At 30.4% G+C, this 12,990-nt stretch overlaps 1 protein-coding gene across 3 annotated transcripts; it reads right to left on the bottom strand.

Annotated features, from left to right (window-relative positions):
- Window positions 1–969: 969 nt before the first annotated feature.
- LOC141449438 (protein prune homolog 2) lies at window positions 970–11,929 on the bottom strand. 3 transcript variants are annotated; one of them, XR_012455518.1, is made up of 5 exons: window positions 11,562–11,929; window positions 10,813–11,071; window positions 9,615–9,891; window positions 5,980–6,152; window positions 5,604–5,742 (listed from the first exon to the last, which is right to left on the bottom strand). XR_012455518.1 is itself a non-coding variant. In XM_074118885.1 (4 exons), exons 1-4 carry the CDS (start codon window positions 11,751–11,753, stop codon window positions 5,478–5,480), a joined length of 993 nt encoding a protein of 330 aa, XP_073974986.1. In that variant the 5' UTR covers window positions 11,754–11,928; the 3' UTR covers window positions 970–5,477. The 3 variants fall into 3 exon arrangements, 1 of the variants encoding a protein (XP_073974986.1); XR_012455514.1 differs by having other exon boundaries at window positions 5,609–5,742; window positions 5,988–6,152; XM_074118885.1 differs by lacking the exon at window positions 5,980–6,152 and having other exon boundaries at window positions 970–5,742; window positions 11,562–11,928.
- Window positions 11,930–12,990: the final 1,061 nt, after the last annotated feature.

Below are 12,990 nucleotides of genomic sequence, written 5' to 3'. Positions count from 1 at the left end.
TTTTTTGCAGTTGATGAAGAAAAAGCTCATAAATTTTCTTACTAGTTCTCCACTGCAAATTTTTTGTCTACCTCCAAAATATTTTGTACTCGAGTTGAAGAATACGATTAAATGACAGAAATTTTTTATTTGAAAATTAATGTTACTTTATTTCTATTCAAAAACCCATCATTCACGAACGCTGGGAGACCTTTTCTTTTTCAGTATTCAGTTTCGATCACAGTCTATTGTGGGGACAGTGTTTCATTATAGTTTATGCATGTTTACTATGTATGCATATAGTGTCCAGACTTTCGGTTGTTTATTTTCTATTTTCTGTAACAAGGAGTGTCTACAAGTGGGTACAGTCGCTGATGGTTGCTGTAATCGATAGAATAGAAGGTAGTTTTTTTTCTTAAATAAATAAGCCATATGGGTTTGTACTGGAGCTCAATACACATTGATGGAATAGATTTTTCACCACATATTCTGTTTTCTCACACAGTAATATTTGACAGTTAGTAGAATTTTTGGCAATTTAAAAAGTTAAGGGCAGAAACTTTTTAAATAACTAATTGCAAATCAATATTTGGGGCGTTTCAAGGAAATAAACTTGGTATACATCCTCCTTACATTTAATTGAAGAAGCTTGAATGAATCCCAATTTTCTTTTTTTTCTGAAGAACGTCTTTATATTAATTAAAAGCCTTAATTGTTTTTTCTTTAGTTACTACGTTTTTTTTTTTTTTTTTATGTCATACCTAAATCAATCACTCTCGATAAATGTTCAAGGCAAAATCGTTTCAAAGCATCCTGAGGTAGATTAAAAGTCTTACTAATCTAGTCCATTTAAGAAAGATTGGAGTAAGAAAAATGTATGGTAAACACCTTGATAAAATAGTGTGTTTCAATAGACTTTAGACCTGCAATAATGTTTTTCTTTTGCATTGGGATATCTTAGAAGGAGCTAATAAAAACAAAAACAAGAAATGCAATAAGAAAAGTTGCAATTTAACTTTATTTAACAAAAGACACTTCCTTGACCACACTATATCTGTATTACTTAACACACTTCTAAAAGGAATATGTTCATTCATCAATAGTTTTATTAATAATTTTCACCATCATAGAGCAATTTATCACTTATTATTTTCCACATTATAGTTTTAACTTAAAAAAAAATTATTTTATTTAATTTATTTCCCAACAGTTCTTTACCATTCAGAGTGAGAGACATTCAGCTATATAATTCGATCAGTCAACAAATGATTACATATGTCGTACAAAAATATTTATTAATGTACTTCACATTCATATAGCAAAAATGACATCAGTGGGGTGAAGCTTAAAACTCCACAAATATCTATTATATGACTCATACATTTTTCATTTATTTGTCTGCTTTTTGTTTTTATTGATTTGTTTATTTTTTAAATACAAGCGAATACCCCTGAGCTATATGAAAAGTTAATTAAGAACGAGGGATACAAACCATACCATTCATTATACATAATATGTACATTTCACTAGCCATATCGTGTATAATACACTTAAATATTGTCTATAGTGCATTTACTTTTATAAAAATAAATAAGTATAAAATAATTAAATAAAGTATAAAAATAATAAAATAATCAAAAGACAGCCAACAATAATTGTACATAAACAATTTAGGCCAAAAATAAACCATCTACATGTTATATTGTTTAAGTAATTACTTCAAATATTTATTTACACAAAAATTTATACTTATTTTTTCTTTATACATAAATTTTAATATTTTACATTCATATTTAATACTTAATATAGACTTAGATTGTCAATATCACTTTCATATGAATTAGTTTTTTAAATAATGTTTTAAATATTTTTTCTTGAGATTCATCTTTTTTTAGTCAATATTATTCGTTGTTTATATCTTTAAATATTTATTTAATTATTTTAACAAAATAAGAAGTTAAATTCGGGCGTTTTATATCTCCTTAAATTCATTATTTAGTTAAATTAGAAGCTATTTAAAGAGGTTTCCTAATAATTGATATTAATAAAAGATACAAAATTGTGAACACTAGGGATCCTAAGCTTTCAGAAGGTAAATCCTTTAGTTTTCCTGCACAAAAGTTTTTGCGGATTGGGGACAAAACACTTTTTCGTTCACAAAGTTTGATTGGAGTAAGTGTCAATCCAACAACATGCCGATCAAACAAATGTTTTGAATTTAAATGCAACCAATCATATTAAAATGTTGTGGCTTTACTCAAAATAACAGACTGCTCAAGCTTATAAATAGCAATTGAAAGGGATAAAAGAAAATTGTTCAACGAACACTTTTACCTGCGAACCAAGGTGTTCTGAACGTGGAAGATGGAAGACAATTATATATTTTTGAAAATGGCAAAGCAAAACTTTATGCATTTTTTACGGATAATATTTTCATCAAGTTATTACCAAGTATCATTCAAGGCTTCTCGTTTGATTAGAAAACATTCGAAGTAAACAAAAAAATTTAAATATCTTGTTAGCTATAGTGAATCCAAATAAGTTGAAGTTCGTTCTTGGTATGTAATTAACCAACTTTTAAAATACAATAGTTAAAATTCTTATGTGCTCACATCTTTCTAACCGATTTTCTAATAGTTTGCGCTCTATCGCCAACCGAACATTATTTCTATTTAACTATTTCAAATAAAACTAGTAGTGAAGGTGCAACATCATTGCAATAATTTATAAATTTAAAACTAAAAAAGGCTTAAGATAAATAACAGAATTTTGATATCATTATAAATTATTTATGACTCTATACAAAATACAAATAAACAAAAATATGAATTCAGGATTATTACAAAATAGTATTAATTTCTTCTTTTCTTCTCAAGCATATTGGCACATTTTATAATAATTACAATTAAAAATTTGATATTTTCGCATTTTCATTAAAATCATTATACAAACCATTGCCTAGATGTATTTAAGTAAACTAAATAACGAAAACAAACGAATATTGTTTAAAAATTTAAATTGTTTACATATCATAAATTCAGTTACTACAAGACATTTGTTTACATATCATAGATTCAGTTACTACAAGACATTTATTAACATAATAAGATTGCATAACTTTAAGGGAACTACACTTTTACCCAAGTAACTGCATTCATGAAAAATTTCAAAATATGCTGCGTTAGTCAGTATCAGGTCATAATTATTAGACTAACTGGATTTCATTAAACATGGAAGGATGTTTGTTCTGGGGAGTTACATTGAGTACGCTCACTTTTCATTAATTTAACATCTGCGGTCATTGGCACAGAAAATTAATGGGCATGCTGGACTCAAATCCGATATCTTCGCGTGAGAGTTCTATGCGCCAATCACTAAGTTGATTAGCTTAGTGGTTAAGCTAATTGTGCTGATTAGCACAATTAAGAGATTTCTTCTCTTACGAGTAGATCTAATATTAATGCATAAATTGTGGTGTAATATATACCCTGAAATAAGTTAAATCTAACTGACAAGTTTACGAATACTTCATAATCAGAATTTTTCGTACCAAACTTTATAATTATATAAAGACGCATTTGTAAAAGTGGAACCAACAATTAAATTCTCACAAATTAAAATAAAAAGACAACCGTAGCAACTGGAAAATTACTTAGTCCTATCTAGTATCTCTTAATCATAATTCTTGTCTTTCTTTGAATTCAATGATTACTCCACTGTCTAAGAAGAAAGCAAATGTAGAGAATGAATTAAAATTGTACCAAACTCATACACTTTTCCGATTATAAAATAACCTGAATATTGTGGCTTTCTCGAAAAAGCTGCAAACAAAAATAAATAAAAATATGGGTATAAGCTTGTTTACCCGGATTTCAAAAACAAGGCTTAAATTTTAGGTATGCTCTAACCAAAAAAAAAATTACCATATTATTCTGCAGAAACGTGAAATAAAAGAACTGCTACTATAATATGCTAGTTTCCTGAAAAAAATGTTGACCCGATTAGCCCACCCTGTATAGAAGCATATACATAAATATATGAAGCTAGTATTTAATTCAAAGACACACGCAACATTGGTGTTTATTTTCAAAACTTTTAAAAACTGTTGGTGATATGTTAACAATTACACATTAGTTCGAACAAAGCAGATCTTGCCTTCATTTTAAAAGTTCTAAGTAAATAATTTGAATTATAGGCAAAATTTGGTAATTCTTTAAGTATTTAAGCAAAATACAAATTATAATATCAAAAGAAATATGCATATAATTAATCTTAAGCGCATTATGCAATATTGAAAATAAACTTTGACTAGATGTGTAACTCAGAAATAAATGCTTATCCATTTAAGCATCATCATACAAGGCAATGTGTTCTCCCCTGCACAATCGAGCACATACTTTTATTAATAGAACAATAACATTAATGTGTAGAATATGTGCAGTTTTATAAATGTAATGCCTAATTTGTCAAGCGGGCTTTATGTCCAACTACCAAACAGGTGACGTGGACGGACGCGGATAGCAAATTTACTTGACTATTAATTTCTGATTTCAACATTAAATAAAATCCAAATCAAAGACCAGGTATCGAATACTCACTCAATATCTCATAGCATAGCGCACGGCTACCATGGAGTCTTAGTGCTTTATAAATATTCTCCCGATGAAAATATAAACATACTTAAATTAGACATGTATACGTAAGTATGTACATAACTTTTATAGTTATCCTACGCCGAATAACGAATGAGATGGAATGTTTGTTCCCGACATTGCTAAATTGAGCACTGCATAAGCAGAGGCTTACAATTTATATATATATATATATATATATATATATATATACATATATAAATTTAATTTCATCATTTAATTGAACTGTTACAAGTTATTTATGTTTTTTTTGTTTTTTACTAAATAGGCCACTTAAATTTTTAAATTGGAGGTTGAAGATCCAGTTTTGTACTACTGAAAAAAACTGAAGCTGGTATACTTAAGAAGGACTGCAGATATCCTACATTACATACCAGTAATGATTTGAATTTCAAAATTAGTTAGTGTACAAGAATAAACATTTCAATTTAAAGTTTATACATAAATCAAAATAATAATATTAATTTAGAATATTGATAATGTAAATGCGAATTGAACTTAACATTAAATTTTTCACTTGTCATTCAAATTTACATCTTACTGAAATGTAAGATCGAGCATATCAATATTAACGTATTGAAACTATTTTTTTAAGGGATATATTTCGTAAAAGTTCAACAGAAGAAAATAATTAAAAATACTTCTTAGTTAACAACAGTATCCGTTAAATGAACTAGTCCACTCATAGTTATACAAGATATTAATTAATGTAGGATGCAGCAGATCAAACGCATGGGTAATAACTTTTTTACATACAACCCTCTGATTGAATTCACATGTGTTTATCACAGACAGAGGGAATGAAAGAAAATTAAAAACTCAATTTAAATATTTTTCCGATTATATTTAGACCCTTGCTGTCGATGATGACGCTTTGATACTTTGTTTGATTCGATCATATTGTCTAACTCTATCAGGTATTGAAGCGCCTTCCAAAGGCACAGCTTCAAAGAGTTCAGACAGAGAATTTACAACATGAACCTTTCTTGAAAACTTAGGACTGACAAAAGGACGGGTCATCACTAACAGGGTCTTCAGCCAAAATGTAGGATGGACAAGATATAAGCTTTTAAGATTTTTTCGTAAACGTCGATCAATCATGTGGTAGCATCTGAAAAATAGAACTATGCTAAGATCACTGTTGTAAGATTAGAACATATTCTACAAAATTACATAATGAACCACAATTATGGATTATTTCAACTGTTAAATTAGAAATTACTTGAAACCCTTTTATTTCAATTAGTGCTTCAATCTGATAAATTATGTATCTTACTTCTTTTTTTAAAATTATTATTAATTAACATAAATCGTTTCTCGCAGTAAATGTAAGATCAGAAATTCTCACCAACTCACTTGTTTTCTGTTACTTAGATATAAGTTATCAGATTTTAGTTTTGCGGATCAGAACTCTCATTTAATGATTACAAGAAATCTTAATTGGTTTTCCAAAAATGTTGCAGATTATTTTTCAGAGATAATTTACTTCTTTCTTAGAATTATTTTTCAAACTTAAAATGTCTGAAAATGAATATATAAGTCAAAAAGACGAACAAACTTTAAAACAAAAAATGTTATATTTTCTAAATTTCCATTGCATTTACTTTAACATTCAAAATTTCAATCTCACAGACTTATTATACAATTGTGAAGCAAATAGAAACATTATTTTTCATTAATGTTAGGGGCAAACGAATTAAAAAATAGAATATTCTAGATAGTTCATTTTTTTAACGTTAAATATTTCTTACATCAATATGTAAGTACCCAAAAAAATGACTACGCCCTTATTGGAGTAAATAAAGAGAAGCAGATATTTTCTTAAAAAATACATTAGCAGAAAAAGTACACACTTTAACGTAAAATGCAACAAGAAAACAAACCGAAAAAAATCTGCATTGTCTCTCAAACGATCTTATTGATAAATTTCGTCTTCTTACTATTATTATTATTTGCCGATTTATTTTTGAGATACATATATGTTTCGTATAAAATCTCCGTGCCCCACTGGAAGACATGGTCGGTCTTGCACGTGTTCCCCAAGGGTTCTAAAAAGGTTGAGTTTAATTTTGGATCGTTGAGCTTTTAAAAAAGAAGCTTTAAAAGTGCATATGAGTTACATGAAGTATTTTAGTCCTTTTTTGATAAATTACGAGACAAAATTTCAGGGATCTATTCCTTCAGAGTGAGTTGCTCAATAAAAACCAAATCCACAGAGACCTAAAAGTTCTATTATGGCTCTTTATATGCATAAATATACAGGGTGACCAAAGTTATATGCTCCACCCACTTTTTTTTTTAACGGCGGGAAATTTCGAAAAAATAAAAAACACGTATTTAATCATTTTTAGTCTAGTTTATTTTCAGTAATTGACCCATTTTTTTAAACCCCTGTATCTCGAGATACAGCATCCAACTTTTGTTTTTCAAATGGAACGTTATATTTTTTGTTGCATATTTTTGTAGTATTTGAGCTCCTAAAAACAACAAAAAATTTTTTTTTGAAATCGGTTAGGTTTTTCAAAAGTTATGGTAATTTAAAATATGAAAAACAAATTTCAGTTTACTGTCAAAATTACGTTATTTTTTTTAAAGAATCTGTTCAAACTGGGCACAACCAACGGATAGGCAAGCCAAAACTCTGGACTCCCACGCTTTGGTTGTAGCAGCACTTATGGTAGCGAAGTCAAGATCTAGGCAGGCTAGAGTAATTCGACGTTTCTGATCATCGACTGAAGCCACGGGTTTAAGGACACTTTACACTTTATTTTTTAGGTATCCCCACAAAATATAGTCCACTTGGGTCAAGTCCGGAGATCGAGGTGGCCATTGGATGGGACAATGAGTTCTTACGCACTTTTAATGGAAATTTCTGCCCAGCTAACCTCGAACCACTCTCGCCGGGCAACATCTTCAAGCGGAACTGGCAAAATGTCTCTGAAAAAAAAGTTGGATACCTTTCACCAGTTAAGTTCTCTCTGTAGAAGTATGGGCCGATTAGTTGATTTCCTATAACTCTACCTAAACGTTTGTAGAAAAAGCAACCTGAACGTCGAATACTTCTAGCCTGCCTAGATCTTGACTTCGCCACCATAAGTGCTGCTACAAGCAAAGCGTGGGAGTCCAGAGTTTTGGCTTGCCTATCCGTTGGTTGTGCCCAGTTTGAATAGATTCTTTAAAAAAAATAACGTAATTTTGACAGTAAACTGAAATTTGTTTTTCATATTTTAAATACCCATAACTTTTGAAAAACCTAACCGATATAAAAAAAAATTTTTTGTTGTTTTTAGGAGCTCAAATACTACAAAAATATGCAACAAAAATATAACGTTCCATTTGAAAAACAAAAGTTGGATGCTGTATCTCGAGATACAAGGGGTTGAAAAATGGGTCAATCACTGAAAATAAACTAGACTAAAAATGATTAAATACGTGTTTTTTATTTTTTCGAAATTTCCCGCCGTTAAAAAAAAAGTGGGTGGAGCATATAACTTTGGTCACCCTGTATAGTAATTATATATTATATAAGTGTACAACGAATAAAAGTGACTGAGAATTTGCCAAATGGTTCACTGAAACAAATTAGTTGCAAACATTAGTTATCTCTGCAGGCTCTATGTCTATGTCTGTGAGTGACATAGATGTTAGTTCTGAGTGGCCCGCAGGGTTGAAGTAAATAGGCTCCTTCTACAACAGGAAGAAGTCAGTTAAAGAAAGAAATTAAATTTCACCCCAGATACTAACGAACAGGAAAAAGGAACTCGGCTGAATATATATTTACATTCAATAAATGTAAGAATATAGTATCGCAAGGAAACTGACAGGAAATGGACGTACAATGTGATCTTCAGTTTATCTTTGCGGAAGGTTTTTGATTCTTACGAATATGGAATTTGTATGGAGAAGAATATCCGATTATGGGATGAATATCTCCTTCAGGTGAATAAGAAGATAAAAATACAGCTCAAGGACTTAAAACTTCAAACACTTATATGCGTTACACTGATAGGAGTAGATTGAATACTACAAGGGTTGGCAAGATATCCTACGCCAAAGCGACCCAGAGGGTCAACTGCATAGGACACTCCCTCCAGTCCTGTCTGTTTGACTAGACTTAGAAGTCTGGTGTAGAAATGAATAAATAGCCCACAATCATATTTGTTATTGTCAAGAATTTTTATAATCTACCGTTTTCTAAATTCATGCAGAACTCAAGATTGTTCTAAAATGCCATAAAAACGACTTCCGAACTTAAAGTTATCCATGTATAGAATATTAAATTCGGAGTGCGACAGAGACTGTACCAAAAGTGTAAAAGGTTTTACAACATGCCCTCCGATTTAAAGGAAATTTCCTTTTTTAATTAATTTGCAAATGCTTATTAAATACAAAAATTAAAATTCTTTTAAAAATCATAAGAAATGTGATGACTTCGCACCACTTAGCTTCTTTTGGGAGTGAAAGCTTGAAAAGTTTTGCTTTCCCTTCAAATAACTGCTTTTGATTAAAACATAAATTATCAATATATAATTTATAACTGCAGCTTTTACAGTGTACTTCCAGCCACTGTACACAGTTCTGTAATACATCTGAAAAATCTACTTTTTTGTACGCTTCGGAAATTTGTTCGATTTACAATTACTTTTCCATTTCATAAGCACTTTATATTTGTGTGTAAATGGGTAGCTAATGTGATCAAAAGTTATAATCAAATGTTTAACTCAAAAATCTCTTACATGGTGAGGAGGCTAACATTCATTAATATGCACCTTTAAACTCCATCACTACGGCAAGAAAGTCAATTGGGTCTAGAAACGGGATTAGCAGAAATAAAATGAGATGTGTTAAAATAAAATGGCTTTGATCAAATATCTAATGTAGCAGTTCATTATACATCGATAAAACAGAACCGATATAATTATCTTGATACATTAGGACCTTATGAAAATACAGCAGAACTACACAGTAAAAAAATTTAAATACCTCTTGAGCCACGTAAACGTAGGCATACATTCACTAGTTGTACCTCCGTGCAGATACACAAGTACATAATCATCCGTTACCAGCTGATCTAATGTAGATACAACGTAACAGAAAAGGTTGTCCATCACATATCTGTAATCAACTCGACTTCTGTGCGGCATAAAACATGCGGAGAAAACGATTATAGCATTTCGAGACCCAGACCCAAGATATCCACCGTGTGACAGGACTCGTTTATAAGGTTCTATTACTTTCATATCAATTTCTCGTTCACTACCTAAGACATTTAAAAATTACAACTTATTTAACAAAGGTAGCAAAGCATAAACTAGATGAAAAATATCATAAATTTAAAAAAGTAGTCCTGATATATATTATACGGTTAATCTAATTATATTATTATTATTTAAAAATTTGCAGAAAAATGCTAGAAAACCCTTTAAAATATATCTAACCTCTAAAAATTACTTTTTGGTTAGTTCAGAGACTTAAAAGTAAATTAATTAAAAAGAAAACAATACAAAACAAAAACTTCAATTATTACAAAATATTCTTTCTTTATCCATTTCTCAATTTCTTGAAGAGTGTAATGTCTTGGCGCAATATTAGACAAGACTCAAGACTTACCTGGAGACTTCACATTAAGACTACATTAACAAAACTGAACTTATAACTACTTAGAGAGAGAGAAACACCGCTCAAATACTCCTGCACACTACTCTAAACATTTCTCGGGCTTCTGATAACGTACTTCCGCCCAATTAGGAATACGGCTAATAGCAATCTAAAGGAACGACTTCAGACCTACAATATTGTACAAAATATGGCTTTAGAGGTAACGACATATTCCCAATTTGCACTAACTACCCACAGGATATCGCTTATTCTTTGCAATACTGCTCATAAATTTATACATGTAACAGAGCTTGTATACTCTCTCTATAATCCCCTCCAAGTTAATTTTTGCTTACTTTTAGTTAATTAATTTAATTTAGTTTAATTCAAAAATCACTGTCTACTAATTAATAAGAAAAATTAGCTCACTAATTTACTGAATTAAAAGGTGATTGCTGCCAAACTATAAAATGAGAGATCTCAAACAGGAGAACACTCCACCCAAACTGGGAAGCAACTGGCGGTCCAGTAATTATAGCAATTATAGCTATTTTAAATTTTCACAAATAAGATAGCTACTCACCTCCAACCATTACCTTTCTCCATCCTCTAACATCTTTTCTTTCTTCATCAGCAGTATACTCTGGTATAGGTTCCATGTGCCCAAGAATTTCATCATCGTCAAATTCACTTTCTGGAGAATCATACTCCGTTAAAGATGCCAAATAATCTTTATCTAAAGTTAACTTCTTTTTTTGTGGACGCTGTTCATCAGCCCAACTCTCAGCATCTGCAGTACTAGTCACTTCTGGTGAAAGCACTGCCTCAAACACTGAAATGATCTGATAAAATATGTTCTTTATATTACAATACAAAATAAAAAATATGCCAATTGTATTTACATATTTAGTAATATAATTGTACTGATACTTTTATGTTTTATTCAAAAGCTGTGTCAACATTATATATTACACTACAAACTGTTATTAGCAGAATAACTCATTGACCTGATCTATACAGTAATCCTTGGAGAAAGAACTTTATTAATTAGATTATGATTGGTGTATTTCTTGCTATGGAGAATTTGAAAGCATTTTATTAAACAAAACGTCATCCTAAAACGAATAGCCTAAAACTATTTCAAGAAAAGTTATGCAAAAAGGTTTGTTTATGTACTTTTGAGTTTGGAGAGGATTGGCTGATAAATTCATTTTCATCAAAGCATCCGTAACTTTTTAATTTTTAAACCATAAAATAATATAGAAACACTTCCAAAATATGAATTAGTTTTGATTGCATAGAAGACTTACAACTATTATTTTTAAATGTTACCTCATCTTCATCTTCTTCATCACTTGGGCAAGCAGCCCCAGAATCTTGTACTGACGGGATAATCTTAGAGGGGCTGCCTTGAGGAGGACTCCATTCCGAACTGTCCAACGGATGTCTCATAACTTTTTGTATACCGTTAACTTTTACGCATGCTTCAGAGCTCGGACTGGCTAAAGGCGTTTTCTTATCCATCACTAGCAACCATTTGTTTCTATGACAAATCTGGATAAACTGTGTACTTCGCCCTATTCTATTGTAATTCTGAATCAGGCTTTCATAAACACATGCCACAACACACTACAAAGCTTTTGTTCACAGCTCTGCACTATGCAGGTTATACTCATATGTTTATTCTAACAGCTGATTCAGTGAAAAATTACTCCCATTGTCCCACTAACGAAACAAGGCGGGGCCATTCTAAGGGAGGATTTTAAGTTACAGCTGAAGTTCAGATGTCTAAAAATCTGACTTCATGATCATCCAACAGTATTATATAATGTTTTTAAACACTGATGCCTAAAATTAAGCAAGGTTTATTTTATCATTTCTTTTATTCAAACATAGAGTCAAGCAAAGAGTTACAAGAGTCACAAATTGAGTCAAGCAAATTGTTAAAATTTTTCTGACGGAAACTATTATTTTAGAATGTCTAACTAATCTTATGGTTATTTTAAATTGATTTACATTTTTAAAATTAGGTTTTAGAGTTTATTTTGAATTCTTAAAAATTGAATAATGTAGGATATTAGAAAAATAAATAATTAAATCAGTTGGAGAGTTCAAACATTGTAATTACAAAAGAGTAATTATCTAAAAGTGAAACATTCATTTTCTAATTGAGCTAACATCGTTTTTTAAATTTTTTAGTGGCCTCCAGAATAATTTTTGAATGTATACTGATTTAGAATTACAAAGCTGTCGAATTATTTTTTTTTTAAATTAAACTCACTGTCCAAAGTATTTTGCACGCCACACTCTCTAACTATGCGCTTTTCAAACTTCGAAATGGATACTTTATTGATAAAGAGCAGTTTCCTTTCACTACCTATGTACCTTTCTTCTTTGATCGCGGTTTAAAAAATGTCCTTGCTTTTAAGCGATTTTTCCTCTAGTTGAACTTTAAATGTGGCACTTTTGAGAATTATTGTGCAATCGTTTCACGGTCCAGCTGTTTGTCCAAGATTTTTCTCTTAAGAGCCCCTTCTTCTCACCGTCTAATGATGGACATTGTCTGTAAAAGAAAAAAAATTCTCCTAAGCCCATAAGAGTGAAAAAATGACCAATCTGGGCCGGAACTAGGAGAAATACTAATACAGGCCCGAGTTGTCAAATACGATCCACAACAACGCTAAAAAATTTAATAATATCGAAAATAATGTTTTCTGTGGATGGAAATTAGAATTTGAAAAATATGACTGCATGATATCTA

This window comes from Rhodnius prolixus, unplaced genomic scaffold (assembly GCF_049639745.1).
Source record: "Rhodnius prolixus isolate KJV_2025 unplaced genomic scaffold, Rpr scaffold_1, whole genome shotgun sequence".
NCBI classification, from domain to species: Eukaryota; Metazoa; Arthropoda; class Insecta; order Hemiptera; family Reduviidae; genus Rhodnius; species Rhodnius prolixus.
Note: the sequence above shows the minus strand (reverse complement) of the source record. Positions and strands in the feature narration are given on the sequence as shown.